Raw genomic sequence first — 17,946 nt, forward strand, 5'->3', positions numbered from 1 at the left:
AAAAAAAAAAACGGGCAAAAGCACCCGGCGGGCTGGATAAATGTCCCAATTTGTTTATTTGTGAAATAATTTTGTTGCATGTTGGTTTTTTGTTGTTTTCTTTCAGGATTTGTTCCTTGTCTTTGATTTTTGGAAAGTTTACATATGATATGTCTTTTTCTTTGGGCTTCATCCTGTTGGGAGGTTTGTAGAATTTCTTGAATGCATATCTTCTCATCTTTCATGATGCTAGGGAAGTTTTCCCCAACAACTCTGACATTTCTCTCTGTGTTTTTGTCTTTTCGCTTTCTGGAATTCCCATTACATGTTATTCCTCTTGTATCTTCACATAATCCATAGACTTTATTCATTTATTTTTGTTTTTTTTCTTCTTTGTTTCTCTAGCAGATTAGCATTGAGAGACTGGCCTTCACTAGTCCATCGATTCAATTCTCCTTTGCACTTTCAATGCTTTATCTATTTCTGAAATCTTAGTATTATTCTACTGGGTTTTTATTTGATCTGTCTTCCAATCAGTTGAAGATACCTACATATTATTCTTTTGCTTTCCTTGTTAAGTATTTCCTATGACTTTTCTTTCTCAGGAAATATTTTTTTCTGGCTCCGTATTATGGTCACTTGTTTGATCCATTGTCTTGTTTCTTCATGTGGGCTGAAATTCTTGTTTCTGAGATGTTTTAGTGTCGTTATATTTAGTTGGTGATGGTAGGTTGGTGTGTTCTTAGATTCTGAACACCTGTCTCTTGGTGGGAATGATACGGAAAGGGAGTTTTTGCCTAGTTCTCTGTTCATATAGAGCAGTTGGTGAGGGTTTGTGCTGGCATTGACCATTGATTGTGTGGTATAGTTGTGAGTAGGGGCCCTCAACCAGTTGGTGGATCTGAAGGATGCTCAACCTTACTAATAATCAGGAATACCATAAAACATAATATTCAAAGCTGTGGTTTCTCTAAGGGGAAGGACAGGAGAAGAATACAACAGGCACACATACTTACATGTTACTGGCAATATGCTACTTCTTGGATTAGGGGTAGCTACATTTATATGTGTTATTTTATTTAAAATAAGATCTATGAGAGGGCAAGCCATGACAATGAGTCATGAACCAAGTTATCAATCAATGATAGCAATGAGTCATGAACCAAGATTGTGATTAAGCTAATTTTTTTGTACCTGAGATTTTTTTTTTGAGATCATCTTAATGGTAGAATTATATGTTCACTAAGTATTTACCTGATAACATTCCCTAAATTGGTTAAGCTTAAGTTAACTCGCGATCCTTCCCATAGTCTGTCACCTTCAGATCCTGAAGATTTCTGCCTTTCACTTCCTGCCAAATCCACCAAATTAATAGTGGATTGTTTGGTGAGGTCTCCGTCTAGGAAAACCTGTAAGAAAGTACATAGGTTTCACTATTAGAAGGGTAATAGGAAAAGTATAACATCAATCTAATCTATGTGCAAATGTTTCTTCTAAATGCATTCATGTTCAATAGAAGAAGCGATAATATCATAAGTTAAATTTCTGGCTCTGTACAATGACATTTTAGTGACCTGCTGCTGCCGTTCAGTACCATTGAGTTGGCTCTGGCTCAGAGAGACCCAATGGATAGTAAGACATGGTCCAGTTCTAATATATTACCAGGTCCAAAGGTCTCAAGTGCCCCTTTCCACCCTTTAAAATAATTTCCAGTGCCTTATTAAACACCAGTGATTCCTCCAATATTTCTATGGTCAATGGACTTTTAAAATATGCATTATTATGAAATCTGCAAAATAACTATCCCAGATTGTGTGGTTATGTTGTGGAAAAGACATAAATTTTAGAGTCTTCCAGATGCCCTTGATGACTATATGACTATAAGCAAATTACTTAGAGAGTTTCAACTTTTTCATTTGTAAAAAAGGGACGACAACAATATAATATTGGAATATCATGAGGGTTACATGTAATATGTGTCTATATAATATGTGACAATAGATGCTAATATTACTACTATTATTACTACTAAACCAATAAACAAAGTATGGTGTTAAATATCTCCACTTATTATTTTCAGCTGATTTCTTCTCTTGTTTCCCAAATATCAAAATTTTAAAATAGGGATAACCAATCATACGGAAAGTTTATGAACTTTACTAACAGGATCCTAGTTTTAGGGGGGGGCATCAAGATCAAACAGCATAAGTTTTATGAGTAAGTGACCAGGGTCTTAAAAGCTTCCGAGCAGCCATCTAATGTGCAACTATTGGTCTCTGTCTGTCTGCAGGGACGGAAAGTGAAGAAAATCAAAGATTCATGGAAACCATTCATTCAAAGGAATACTGGACCATGTAAACCCCAGTCTCCAGCACTCCGAGATCTAAAGAACTAACTAGACCAGCGGTTCTCAACCTGTGGGTCACCACCCCTTTGGGGATCGAACGACCCTTTCACAAGGGTCATACGATTCATAACAGTAGCAAAGTTACAGTTATGAAGTCGCAACATGAGGAACTGTATTAAAGGGCCACGGCATTAGGAGGGTTGAGAACCACTGAACGAGACCATGACTAGCTGCCCCTCCCAACTGCTGTAAATGGGATCACAATAGGCAGCCCTGAAAAGACCAGGAGGAAAATGTGGAACACAACTCAAAGTAATGAAAAAAGCCAGGTTCAATGGTTTGGTAGAGCTTGGTGGAATCCTTAAGACTATGACACCTTTCAAGCTTAGAACCTGAAGTTGAACTCATCTCTGTGGTTCAACTTTCAGCTTGACAATAGGCAGGCCTATGAAGTGAAGCATAATATCAGGGAGGTACATACACCAACCATTCTCGATCAAAAGGGTAGCATTTGACTAGGGATAAAGCTCAGAGGGCAGGAAGGGACAGGAAAGAAGGATGAAGGAAATAGTAAACAGTGGGGAAGTAGACTGAGTGCTGTGATATTATGGACATTTCTATCAATATCAAGAATCAAAAGTGTGTACGAATTGTTGAATGGAAAGCCAATTTGTTCTGTAAAGTTTCATGCAAACCACAATAAAGGAAAAAAATTGGGTGTATTGTAGTTTATCAAAGATTCTTTTTCATGGATAGTTACATGAAATATTAGGTTTCAAATCACTCACCCTGGTATCTAAATATCCTAAATGAATTTCAGTGTCTAGTGGTCCCCTAGGCTCATGTATCTGAAAGCTAGTCATTATTATACTGACAATACACAGAAGGACTACTCATAAAATTTTTCTTGATAAATAATAGTCACTCTCATATCTTCATGGTTTTTCTTATTTATAAAGTTGGGGTAAAAAAGTATTCCTCAAAGCATGGAAATTGCTTGAGGAAAATCAGTCCCTAGTGTTGTGGGCCACTCTGGGATGTGGTAGAAATGATTGCCACTACACCTTCAACAGTGGCTCATGTAGGCCAGGTGAGGACATCGCGTCAGGGCCAGGGTGGCAGAACAAGAGCAGGTGTCTCACGTTTCCAGTTTCGGACCCTCTATTCAGTGGGTTACACCTTGGGATGTGAACCACAAGGACAGCATTTGGAAACTCCCAGCTGCTCAAAGGGAGAAAAACAAGGCTTTTGTAAAGAGTTACAGTCTGGGAAACCCACAGGGGCCATTCTACCTTCTCCTATAGGGTCACTGTGAGTTGGCATCGACTTGACAACAGTGAAGGAATTTTTAACTTATCGGATGCTTGGAAATAGACACTTTAATTCACAAATTACATCTAAAAGGATTTCAAAGGACTCACCAGTCCACTAAGCCCCTCAAGACACTCTTCCTGCAGGGGCGTGGAGACAACCATCTTTACCTGAATCTCACCTGCTTAAACTGAATGGTGATGACCATATGGGATCGGCTGCTGCTGGCATTCATGTTGGTTGAAGCTGTTGTTCTTATTTTTGTTCCTTGCTCCATCAACCTTTCAATTTGTGCATAGCTCGAACAAGGCACTGACTTGAGACCATCCACATAAAACCCTAACTGTGGATCTTCCCTGACTTTCAGTACCGCAGGCTTCTTGTTTCTAGACAATAAATCGCGTACCTGTGGAAAAAAGAATAAATCCTGTAAACTGAAGGCAGGGGTACTTCTTTCCTTCACAGCTATATCTCTTCCTAGAAAATATTAGCCACTCCATACATATTCATTAAATTCATCCATTATATATGAATGTATGAATGTTAGATTTCTATAGGCTAACAAAAAGGTACAGAGTATTCGAATTTATTGAAGATTTTTATTAATGGAGAGTTATATGCACTATCTGATTTCAAATAATTTACCTTGGTATACAACTATCCTAAATGCATGTCACTGTCTAGTAGTTCCCTAGGCTCATGTCTCTGAAAGTTGGTCATCATTATTCCAACACCCAGAACACCCCATAAAACCTAGCCAAGTAAGGAATAAGGCAATGACAAACAAGAAGATAGGAAAGTCTATTGTAATTAGTGAAGTTGGAAGATTTTTTAAAATCAATAAATGCAGCTTTATTATTTTCAAGTACAGTACTTCAAGAACGTCTATCAGCCTTTCAAGTCATTTAGGAGGCCGCTCCACTTGCTCTTCTCCTCATCCCACACACTTCCCTGCCTCCCGAAACTCATAAACATCCCTCAGCACTCACTCTGACTTCTCTGCTCACCCAGCGCTAGTTACTCTTTCTTCTATGCCTCTTTCTTTTCGCCCTTCACAAAAGAATAGGTGCAATTGAGTCAACGTCAACGCATGGCAGCCCCAAGAGTGTGAGAGTGGAATTGTGTTCCGTGGGGTTTTCAATAACTGGTTGGTCAAACAAGCTGTTTTTCTGAGTTACCTCAGGTGGACTCAAATCTCCAGCCTCGCAGTTAACAGCTGAACATGTTGTTTGCACTGCCCGGAGACTCCCCATCCATCACACGGCACATATGCCATTGCATTATTATCTGGAGAGTATGTATGTCTTTCATACCAGGAATCATGGCTTAAGTTTGTTTCACTGTGAAGTCATCTCCCAACTCATGGTGGCTCCATGCACATTGAGACAAAATACTGCCTCGTCCTGCACCAGCCCCATGATTGATTCAGCTGTTCTGACCCATAAAGTTTTCACTGACTAATATTTAGAAGTAAATTGCCAAACTTTCTGCCTATTCTGACAGTCTGGACACACTGCTGAAAACTGTTCCATGTCACATGCCTCCACTGACAGACAGGTGTGGCTATGCATCAGGTGCATGTCTGGCAATCACACTTGTGTTTCCCCAATATTTATTTAGAAATTATTAAAGTGCAGGGCTTTGGGTGGTGCATGGGATTGTACAAGAAAATATTAGCATATCTTCTCTGTCCATAAGAAACTTACAAGTATTTGCCCATTTATCCATTTAGCACCCATTCTAGACCAAATATTGTGCTAAGTGCTACTGATTGAAAGAGGCTCAAAAGCATGCCCTGTATGTTTTGGAGATAAGAATATGTAAATAAAATTTTACAGTACAAAGTAATCAGTATAAGAGGTAAAGGCAAAATGAAAAAAATTACTAATTATCTGATAGTTGTTAGGTACTGTTAATTTTTTTAATTTGTAGATCTTAAGTTTTTTAATTCTCCATTTTACAAGTGAGGAAACTGAGGCTCTGAGGCTAGATGGTCTCAGAAAGGCACATCACTAGGACATGGGAGGCTGGCATGTGAAAGCAGATTCGTTCTCTGACTACAAGAGGGGACCAGCTCTAGTTTGTGAACCAACCCTACCCACCACCTGCTTCCATATGAATGACCCTCAACCTAGGAATGAATTTTTATATTTTTAAATGTTGGGGGGGGGGGGCGGGAGTCACACTTTCATGACACAATGAAATGATGGCATTCAAGTTTCAGTTTTATATACAAAGTTTGATGGGCATATCGTAATGCTTGTTCATCTACACACTGTCTTTGGCTGTTGGGGGACTCTAGGACCAGAGTTGAGTCGTTGTGACACAAAGCGCATGGCTCTCAAAGCCGAGAGCAACTACTGCCTCGTTTTTTACAGAAAAAGTAAACATGCTGACCGAAATAACCTGTCACAGGAAATAAAAATGTGCTGGCATTAGAGGGGGTTCCTGAAGTTTAATGGTTTCTAAAGGGCAGATAAAGTCGGGAGGGGATTGTAGCCAGAGAGAAGAGAGTAGTCAGGTGAATTCGGAAGGAGGAAAAGCCCTGTGCGGCTGAGCCAGTGTGTGAAGACAAAGGACACAAAACGAGGCTGGGGACCAGGAAAGTGCCAGGGGGCCAAGGCAAGGCTAAAGGAGTTTTCACTTGATCTGTAGGATAGGTGATGGTGACCACATGGCTTCCATGAAGCTGCAGTTACCCATAACTGTGTGTCAGAAAACAGAAGCACTGTTACCTGCTCATTGTAGATTTCCAGCATGCTGAAGGCAACCTGGGTAGAGAAGAACATAAGGTAAATAGAGGTCCTCTTGAAGCAATCATCTTGGGCGGGGCTCGGGGGTGGGGTGGGGAGTGATAAAGAAACAATATAAATGTCCAACAAATAGAAATGCTAAAATTCAAAATAGTAAAGTAATATTTTCCATGAAATATCAAGTTCTCAGATAATTTTAATGATATGTATTAAATTCTCAATGAAAATTTAAAACGGACCCAAAATAGTATGTGAATGTGTGTGTGTGTGTGTGTGTGTGTGTGTGTGCGCTCAAATTGGAACAGAAAAAAGTTATCTATTGCTCACCTCTCAAGGCCAACATACAATGAAAAAAGATTCCTTTTCAGAAGACTGGTCTTCCCTGTGCTTATATCTCCTACACAGGAAATTAGAGGACCCTCCTCTGGGGAAACGGACTGAATGCCTGTAGTCAGAAAAGGCCTTAAAACAGTGGCATTTTGCCACACAACCACCCTATAACATAGTGCATCTTCTCAGCCAAATCTCATGTCTACAAGCCTCATGTCTGCAGCGTATCAGGTCTTTGTAAGCTACCACGGAGTCAGCTTTAACTCCTCGTAGAACTTGGCAGAACTGCCCAGAAGGTTTCCTAGGCTGTGCTCTAAATGGAAGCTGAGCAGCAGGTCTTTCTCCCACAAAGCTGGTGGGTTCAAACTGTGAATCTTTTGTTCAGCAGCCAAGAACTTAACCGTTTACTCCCAGGTAGGGTTCAGTAGCTTCAGAATGTCTTCTATTATTCTAAGTGAATGACCAAGCAATAGCTGGCAAGGAAAGCCTTCAAAATAAACAAAGGAATCAAGATGAACCACTAGGGGGTGGGGGTAGGGAGAACGCAGTGATAAAAAGACAATGCAGAGTGGAATTAAATATTTTACATTAAAAAAAAACCCGACACTGCAGACACATGTGACCTTCTCTAGCTTCACAAGCAGGAACAGGATCAAAATGAACATCCCCAACTGAGTCCTCTAAGGCAGAGGTCAGCCATGCCAACATCCTCCAAAGTCTTGACTAGCTCCATCGTCCATTGCAATGGCCACACAGAAGTCACAGAAAATGTTTATGGAGTGTATTAGGTGAGATTGGGCAGGGAGCAAAAGTAGAGACCTGGACCCTAGACAGACACAAAAACCATTCCCTTGTATAGTTGAATGGGTGATAACTTAGAGAAATTTGATAAGCTAGGCCATCTCTCTTAATGAAGTCTTTAAAAAGCGAGGGATGCAGGTGCTGGTGGGCGTATGGCCGGATCAACACCAGGCCGGCTTCTAGCAGCAAATGACCTTGAATCTCCCCCACCCGTGCAGAGCTGACTAGAGTTAGCTGAAACAACTAGCAGGGAGTGACCTTGAATCTCCCTCACACACCTGTGGAGCTGACCAGAGCAGGCTAATGGCCCGCTTTATTCTTGACCCTCAGCTCTGCACCTAGCAAGGCCCGTGTGGCTCAATCCGAGGCTAGCAAGGCCCGCTTTGTTCTCAATCCGCGGCTCTGCACCCAGAACGAATACACCCGGAACCAGGAAGACACCTTACATTCCAGAAATCCAGACATACCTGTATCTCCCAATCCCTGACTGCTTTACCTTATATGGACTCAAGGCAGCCCAGTCACATGTTCCCTGGCCATATAAGAACCACCCTTGTAGCCTGGGGCGCAACCCCCTCGGCCCGGACACTGTGGACTGTGGGACTTCACCCAGCCTGGGTTTTTCTGCCCAATAAAGCCTGTTTGTTCTAATTCGACTGATTTGGTTTCTGGCGCCTCTTGACTACCTTACAGTGGGGAAGCTGATATTTCAGCTGTATTGGTTATATGGCTACCCCCTCCAATTTTCCAGCATTGCCTCCATGTCTAGCTAGAGTAAACCTTTCTCTTGGCAAACATAAGAACCTAATTCCAGTAACAATAGGGAAACAACATGTTACCATTCTGCACAGAGTTCTTCTCAGTCATGCCTACACGCAGGCTGCTCTCTGACTCTTCCTCAGCCCTTAGCTCTCAGGCCTCTTGGGCTGCTCTTGTCTCTGCCCTACCTTGTCAAGTGTAATCAAGTTCTTTAGCTCCACCTCATTCTACCAGGAAGTCATAGCTCAAAGGTCATAGCTCTCCTGCTCCATGGGTAGGTGGGCCTAGCTCTTCCAAGTGCCTGGAAGCACAACACACCATCCAGAAAGCTGAAGGTGCTCAGGAAGCCCAGCACATGATCTCTGGCCAGTCTTCTGGTTCTTTTGCTTCTGCTTCTGCTGCTCCTTGCTGTCCCTTGCCATCTCCCAGGTTATATATCTGTGTCCTGGGTCTAGAAAGTTCCCTGAACAGAGACTGGTTCCAAAGACTGCGCTCTAATTCTTTCTCTTCTCCTTTTCTATCTCTGACTCATTTTAAGCCTGGAAGGATCATAAAACGAACCAATCCCATCATGAGGATTCCATAAACCTTGTTTTCACAGTTCTAATCCCTACTTGGATGCCATGAACCTTATTTGCATTTTCAGAAAGCTGCACAAGCCCCTTAGTGGGTCACTGGGGCCTCATTTGCATAGTTATAAAAAGATCTAATAGTTTAATTAGTTTGTTCACTGAAGCATACATAACTTGTGACCTACATTAAATCAAGTTGAATCACCGGGCCTGTAGAAGTTATCCTAAGGCTTAGGGAGATTGGCATGTTAGAGTGGATTTATGAGGCTAAAAACATGGATATACCTCTTATCACCACAGTGAGGAACAAATTTGTGAAAGGAGCCCCAGAATCCTTGAAGACTGCTGTGATGCTATTTTATGTGGGCTAGATTGACAGGGGGAGCTGCCCTGATTGAATGAAGACACTTAATTACAATCAGGCTTCTTGGGGCCCATGATGGCAGCGCTTAATAGACAGAAACAAGGTGAGTGTGGTTACCGTAATAGGCAACAGAGTCAAAGTAGTCATCAGTATAGTCTGACTCATATGGATTTATGGTGTTGGCTACTTGGGCATGAGTGAAATAAATGGGAAACCTGCTAAATATTTTCTTGATTTGTGCAAGTGGAAGAATTCTAGGTCAAGTGAATTGATATTACATAATGGAGAAGGCTATATCTGGAATCCTGACATTCCTTAGAATATCTGTTGGTACTACCATGCCATGTGATTAAAGTAAATAGTACACTACAGCAACACAATTCCAGCATGGAATTGAAGGTTTGGTTACCACCCAGACAAAGAACTACAAGCAGCGATGGAGTTTGCTGATCGCACAAGGAATATGGAATGGTTAGTGGGAGAAGGTAGTTTTAAATAACAGATATAGCTGTTATGATCAGTTGAAAAAATGAGGACTATAATTGTTATATGTCTTCCTTCTATGTAAGCATCACATACTTTTGTTTTGTTCACTTATAAAATATTAAGAAATACATAGGCTCAGTGCATTTTAAGTTGTCTGTGTTAGTTTTCATCATGTTAGGCAAAAGTGTGATTTTATAATTGTTTTTATTTAGAAATTATTGACTTATAAATTATAGTTTCTATTTTATATAAATAATTATAGTTCTATATAAATAATCTCCATTTAAAAAATATATAATTTTAATATAATTTAATTTTAAAATAATTAAAAGCCACTCAATAAAATAAATGGTTTCAGGAGAGGTGTGGTATAGTGGTTACGCAGTGACCTGTGATGTGCATAGTTGGCAGTTTGAAACCACCAGTAGCTCCTCAGGAGAAAGACTGGTCTTTCTACTCCTGTAAACAGTGAGTCTCTGAAACCCACGACAAGTCAGCATTCACTCAATGGCAATGAGTACAGATGCCAAGTTGACAAGGAGTGACCTGTGATAGTTAAGGTTTTGTATCAACTTGGCTGAGCCAGGATTCTAAGTGGTTTTGCACTCACTAGCTATAAATGCCCTGAGATAAGAGTTCCTTGAGGGTGTGACCAGTTTCCAAGGTAAGTAGGCACAATGAAAATTTTTCTTAAGATGTCTGCTTCGGGAGGAGTGAAGTTAACATGGCAAAATAATTAGACATCCTATGCCATCCTTCTACAGCAAAGACTTGAAATACCAAGTGAGATTAGATACAGATGACAATCCTGGGCCCCTGAGTTTCAAATGAAAGAATAAAGAATTAGAACAAACACTCACTGGAAGAATAAAGCAAATAAAATTGATGAACAAGGAACTATTCAAAGTGGAAGTACCTTCCCAGCTGACCTAGCACAGCATGGCCATTTTAAATCATTGCAAGCAGCATTACCAGAAGTACACAAAAAGGCAACTGCCAAGAATTCACAATATTGTCAATTAGACAGGGACACAGTATAGACAAATCCAGTGTGAAACAAACAATCATGTCTATAGTACCCAGCCACATTTGTCACACCACCACCTCACCCACTGAGCAAGTGCCACCGCCCACACCTGCATCACTGGATCAACAATAAATGGTGACCAACGTTTGCGCAGACCATTTTCAGCTGCTCAACACAACCAACAAACAGGATCCTGTGTCTACATTCCTGTTATCCTAACCACCTGCTACCATAACAGCCCAGAGAGGTGGCAAGTGCCTCAGTGCTGCCAAGCTAGTGACCAGAGTAGCATGCCCACTCCATTCACCCAGATAGAATTTTAAAAATTAAAACCAGGGTAAAACAAACCAAAATATAACCAAATAAATACAATAAAATCACAATGTCTCAGTGACCACAGACAACTTCAATTCACACAAGTAAACAGAACAAAGTGACTTGAACAAGTGACCAAATTACATGGCCAGAAAATTATTCAAAAGAAGAAATGGTAAAGCAACATCTGATGAACAATGAAAGTAATTATACTTAGTGCCATACAACAAATTAAGAAAACAGTCAAGGAAAACACAGACAAAGCTCTACAAAATTTCAGGAATATAGTGCAAGAAAAAAGTTGATAAAATAGACAATGAGAAATTACACAAAAATGGGACAAAATCCAGAAGATTAACACCAAATTTTTAGAAGTAAATAGTGCATTATAAGGACAAAGGAGTCACACTGAATCAAGGGAACGTAGAATCAGTGGAATTGAATACATACCCCTAATGCTAACCTATTAGCAGAACCATGAGGAAAAAAAGAAGGGGGAAAAAAAATGAAGAAAACATAACAATTCTCTGGGACATCATCAAGAGAAATAAATCACATGTGATCAGATTCCATAAGAGAATAAAAGAAAGCACAGAAAAAAATGTCAAAGATTTGTTGACAGAAACTTTTCTACTAGTAGGAAAGAAAAGAAGATATGCATTCAAGAAACTCAACAAACCATAACAAAGATAAGACACCCCCCTCCCCAAAGAAAATCATTTGGATAGATCATACGCAAACTTTCCAAAGCTAAAGTCAAAGAAAGAATTCCACAACCTGCACAGCAATGAGAGGTTGTGAAAGTGGAAATGCAAGAAAGTGTGAAAGTGGAAATGCAAGAAAGTGAAACAGAGACAGGATGGGATTGAGAGGTCTAATCAGAGATCAGCCTTGAGCAACTTTATTGTAAAGCTTATATTCAATTTGTATGAGGAACTTGCAGGCAAAACACAACTTTGTACCTTGTCCTAAGAATTTCGTGGTACGCTGAATTTAAATCAATGCATTCTATTAGCTGATTTGCTCACTTGTCATGTAGACAATGAGTACTGGGAGGGGTAACACAAAGCCTTAGACCATGCCCAAGTCCCTGACCTCTGGGAAAGACCACCAGTGACTGTCGTTCTGGCAGCTGGTCCTCAACAAAAGAATCCTGGAATTATTTCAGCTTTGGAAAAATGAAAGGTTACTCCACCACACCAAAAAAAAAAAAAATGGAGAGAGAGAACTGTTTAGACAAAGCTCTGATTTTCTCAGCAAAAATCATGCAGGCAAGGAGACAATGAAATGACATATATATAACTCTGAAAGAAGATAATTCCCAACCAAGAACCATACAAGGGGGTACACCTGCCCCCAATAAACAGTGGGAACAGAGCTTTCATAGTACACAGTTTTCCTGCTAGGTGAGCATTGAGCAACTCGCTCTGAGTTAGTGCACCCAGTGACATCACCTGGGAAGATTCTCTCTGGACACAGTGGATTTTTTTGTAAAAGCAGTTTTGCTTGAATCTCGTTTTTTGTGATGGCCGATTTAAGAGAACAGCATGCGGCTGTGAAATTTTGTATCTTGCTTGGGGAAAATGCCACAGAAACAGTTATGATGTTGAACACAGCTTACAAGGACAGTGCTATGGGAAAAACTCAAGTGTAAGAGAGGTTTTCTTGTTTCAAAAAAGGTGAAATGTCGATGGATGACGAACCTCATTCTGGACGTCCGTCAACTTCCCAGAAGTGCAAATGTTGACTGTGGTGCATTTGGAGCTTGTTCCACCAGGTCAGACTGTTTGTTAATCAAGCTTTCTATTTAGAGGTTCTGAAAAGATTGTGTAATATAGTGTGCAACAGAAAAGGGCTGATTTGTGGCAGACAGGGGACTGGTTTTGCCACCACAACAATGTACCTGCTCAGGCAGCCATCTCAGTGTACCAATTTCTGGCAAAAACCAGCATGCCTCTCTTGCCCCATGCACCTTACTCACCTGACCTTGCTCTGTGCAACTTCTTTTTGTTTCCATGAATGCAGAGGGACATGAAAGGAAAGTGATTTGAAAATGTAGAAGAGGTGAAGAAAAAAAATGAGGGAGGTCTGTCAGCCATCCAAACAGATGAGTTTGAAAATGTTTCCCCAGAAAGGAATCACCTATGAAGTGTAATAGAGAGTACTTGGAAGATGATAAGACTGTTTTGTAAAAAATAAATACAGAGCTTTGGGGGGGAAAATCCATTGGAAGGGGGTACCCCCTTATATATCCTTGTATTTTATGGCTAAACTAAATAAAAAGAAATTAAGGGAATTGCAAAAAAACAAACAAAACCAGACTAAACTTACAAAAACTGCTAAAAGGAGTCCTTTGTATAGAGAATCAACAATGTCAGACAATTTGAGACCGATATACACAGACAACCCAGAAATCAACTCACATAAAGAATTTTTAAAAATAAAGCCCACAAAACTGAAAATAGGGGACAAGAGATATCAATCTGTAAATGTGACAACTACAAAGCAAAGTAGAGGGTATAAGAGGTGTAATTTCAGAGCCCTCAAATGGAAAGGGAATCAACAAACTACTTTAAACCTAGGAAGGTAATAATAAATCTCAGGGTTACCACAAAGAAAATGAACAAACCTACCAACCAAGAAGAAAATTATAAAGACTTAGTAAACATAAAATGAAGATCAGCAAAAGAAGAAAAAAATCTGTATATAAAATGGGCTAAGTACATAAAAATATATGAAGCAAAGAAATTCCCAACCCTCAAAACAAACAAACAACAAAAGAACAAACAGAATACAACTTAATAAATTGACAACAGTAAATTTGTACATATCAAGTACTCCGAGTTTAAGTCGCAGAACAGATAAGAGAACAAGACCTGTCAGTATGCTGCCTACAGGAAAAATACCTCAGACACAAAGAGAAAAATAAAATAAAATAAATCAAAAGATAAAAAAACACATGTCAAGCAAACAGCAACCAAAAAAATGAGCAGGAGTGGTGATCTTAATTTTGGACAAATTAGAATTTAATGCAATAACTAGCATTAGGGATCAGGAGGGACATGATATAACGTCAAAGGATCAATTTAGCAAGGGGACATAACCACAAATAGCTATGTACCCCCAAAACAGTTCCAAAATACATAATCAAACATAACAGAATTGAAAAATGAACTTCAAAAACTCCACAATACTCGTAGAAAATATACCACTTTTAATGAAGGGCAGAACAGCGAGAAAGAAATTCAGCAAACATATAGAAGATTTAAACAACACAATCAACCAACCAATTAGATCAGTAAACAGAACACATCACCCAACAACAGTATAAGATATGTGCTCCTTAGCCCCAGTGTTGACTTGTGAGCAAGACCGCAGCCATTTTTAGTTGAGCCTGCCATGTTTAACCATAATCAATTTTGTTATACATTTATTGTTGTATGTTTAGACTGTTTCCAAGGGCTCAAACAGAGTTTGAATGTTAGTTACTATTTGAATCCTCCTTGGGATAGAATTGACCTCTCCAGATTTCTGTCATTGGGTAAGAATGATAGAGGGATAAGTTGGAAAGCAGATGTCAAGATAATTACAGAATTGTTTTAGCCTATCACGTGTCTTAATAATTATATCCCACTTGTATTAAATATGTGTTTAATATTATTAGAAGTGATCAGTATAAAATCTACTTGGAAAAATGCGATATTTGAGGATTTACCAAGCAACCTTGTTGCTACAGGATGCTCCTTTGGCTAGCCTCCTAACTAAGAAAAGGTGTTTCTCTTTCTCTGTTACACTTGGAAAGGGTACTATTTAGGCTCATCACTCCAGGGCACAGACACAATATGTAGGGAAGAAGTGCCCATGAAACATTCCCTAGAATAAACTGCGAAGCAAGCTTCAATACATTTTAGAATATTGAAATAGTACAAAGTATCTTCTTAGGCCAAGACACTGTACAGTTGGAAATCGATAACAGGAAGAACCAATGGACAAAATCAAATAATGGTAACTGAATAACATCTTGCTTTAAAACTACTGGGTAGTAAATAAAAATGAAATAAAATTTCCTATAATCAAAATAAAATGAAAATACAACATACCAAAACCTATGCCACAAGCAGTGCTCAGAGATTAATTTATAGGGATAAATACACATATCAAAAAGAAAGAGAGGACTCAAATCAACACCTCAACACAAATTTCCAACAATTGAAAAAAAAGGCCTACAGTCACAAGAAGAAAGATAATAACAAAGATTCTAGAACAAACAAATGAAATCCCCAAACAATAGAAAGAATCAACAAGACAAGAAGTTGGTTCTATAATTAGTAAAGGATCGATGTGAACAACTGGAAGCTTAAAAGAAGAAAAGAATAAGAGGAAGCTAATAACATTAACAATAAATAAAATAAGCAACCTCACAGCAAAACAAACTAATGATAAAGATAATAAAAGAATACTATGAAAAAACGTACACCAACAAAATTGAAAACCTTAAAGAAATGGGCAAAGTTTTAGAAATACAGTACCTACATAACCAAACATAGACTGAAGTAAACAGTATGAACAGACTCATAAAAAAGGAAGAAATTAAACTGGTCATTAAAAAATCCCAACAGCAACAAAAAAATTCTGGCCCAGACAAAACTGCACTGAAGCATCCTACTGAACATTCAGAGAAGAAATGATACAAATTCCACGACACAGAAAAGGGCAGAATACTCGCCAGCTCAGGATCTTCAGCAAGTATAACCCTGGCATCAAAGCAGGCCAAGACATCATTGCAAAAGAAAACTATACACCAATATCCCTCATGAACACAGATGCAAAAATTCTCAACAAAATTCTGTAGACTTCAACATCATGAAAAAGAAAAAGTTGGGGGATGGGAGGGGCCACAACATCATGACCAAATGGGATTCCTACCAGATATGCAAGGAGTATTCAACATTAGAAAAACAATCAACATAACCCAGGACATACATTTAAAAAATGAAAGAATCACACGATCAATGCAGAGGAAACATTTGACAAAATCCAACACCCACTCCTGATAAAAATGCTCAATAAAATGGGAATGGAAGGAAATTCTTCAATATAATTAGATCATCATTACAAAACTAATGACCAGCATTAATCTCAATGGAGAGAGGCTGAAATCATCCCCCTTGCAAACAAGAGCTAGGCAAAGATATGCCCTTTCTCATCACTCCTATCCACTGCTGTATTGGAAGATCTAGCCAAAGCAATAGGCAAATAAAAGATACCCAAATTGGTAAGGAAAAAGCAACATGACTTCTATTTTCAGATGATATGATCCTGTACATAGAAAATCTGAGAGACTAAACAAGAAAGCTACCAGAACTAATAGAACTTTTCAACAAAAGGGTATAAGATCAAGAAAAATCAGATTTTTCCTTAAAGATAAGTCGGAAAAGGAAATCAGGAAAGCAATATAATTTACGATAGTTAACCTAAATAAAGATAAAATACTTAGGAATAACCTTAATCAGAGATGCAAAAAATATATATACAAAGAAAATTTCAAATCATTACTACAAGATATCAGAAGAGGGCTGCATACATGGAAGAACATAGCAAGGTCATGGAAGGGAAGACTAGTATTGTGAAAGTGTCGATATTATCTAAAGTGATCCGCAGATATAATGCAATAGTGATTGAGATTTGAACATCATTCTTTAAGAACTAATCACCAACTTTCCATGGAAATGAGAAACCCCAGATAAGTAAGGCTACTCAAGAAGTGTAGCACATTCCTGATCTCAAAACCAAGTCATGGTTGTCAAAACAGCCTACTAATTGTACAATGACAGACACACGGACCAATGAAACAAAATCGAGGGCCAAGAAGTAAACTCATCCCTCTATAGACAACTGATCTTTGACCAAAGGCCACAAGCCATTAAATGGGGGAAGAGATAGTCTCCTGAACAAATAGTGCTCACAAAACTGGATATCCATTTGCAGAAAAATACAAGATCCATTCCTCACACCATGAACAAAACCTAACCCAAGATAGATGAGCGTCTTAATTGTGAGACTAAACTGTATAGAGATCATCCCAGGAAAAAACAGGGACAAACTTGTTATTGCCATTGTTAGGTGCTGTTGATTTGACTCCAACTCACAGTGACCCGATGTATAACAGGTCAACATCCCCACAATTGTAGTTATGTTGGATGGCAACATATGGTTGTGGTCACAGTGTAATCTATCATATTGAGGGTCTTCCTCTTTTCCACTGACCCTTTACTTAATCAAGCATGATGTCTTTTTCCAGGGACTGACCTCTCTTAACATGTCCAAAATGTTTGTGATGAAGTCTCAGTAACCTTGCTTCTAAGGAGTGCTCTGATTGTACTTCCCCTTGTTCTGGCAATCCAGGGTATATTCAACATTTTTTTGGTCAGCACCATACACGATTCAGATGCATAACTCTAATAGTTGTTTTTGCTGTCTTGGCCATCCTGAAACTAGAAGATAGGATGGTGTCCAGCTTCCCTGAAAAGGATTGCATTGGAAGGTACTGGCTGGAGTGAGAGAAAATGTGGATCAGAACGCTAAATCATAAGAGACCAGACTAACTTGGTCAGATAGTGACAGGTAGAACCATAAGACTGTGGCCCTTAGTCACTCAGGTCTGTAATTGAATCACTCCTCTGTTAAAATCACAAGGGCATTCTTTATCCAAGGACAGAAGGTTATGGAAAAAGGAATAGAAACAGGAAACACAGGGATCAAGTAAGATAAAGAGTGGCACATTGTGAGGATTGAAATGGATGAATTGAAACAAACTGAGTATAAATGGTTGAATGTAAAAATTGATGATATGTTTTGTAAATTTTCACCCCATCCACCCCACCCCAACCCCTGCAGAAGAA

The 17,946-nt window shown here is 39.2% G+C and overlaps 1 protein-coding gene across 1 annotated transcript in view; it reads right to left on the reverse strand.

Moving 5' to 3' along the window:
• Positions 1–17,946, reverse strand: part of LOC101657797 (kinesin-like protein KIF28P) — an 85,551-nt gene that overhangs the window by 50,336 nt on the left and 17,269 nt on the right. Inside the window, exons 4-6 of the mRNA XM_004700175.2 lie at positions 6,373–6,408; positions 3,819–4,043; positions 1,234–1,388 (exon numbers count right to left, since the gene is read on the reverse strand). Coding sequence (XP_004700232.2) covers positions 1,234–1,388; positions 3,819–4,043; positions 6,373–6,408 — 416 coding nt within the window. The remainder of the gene's footprint in view (positions 1–1,233; positions 1,389–3,818; positions 4,044–6,372; positions 6,409–17,946) is intronic.

The sequence above is a fragment of the Echinops telfairi genome, unplaced genomic scaffold, assembly GCF_000313985.2.
Source record: "Echinops telfairi isolate 266 unplaced genomic scaffold, ASM31398v2 ScPeMD7_7424;HRSCAF=8462, whole genome shotgun sequence".
Taxonomy (NCBI): domain Eukaryota; kingdom Metazoa; phylum Chordata; class Mammalia; order Afrosoricida; family Tenrecidae; genus Echinops; species Echinops telfairi.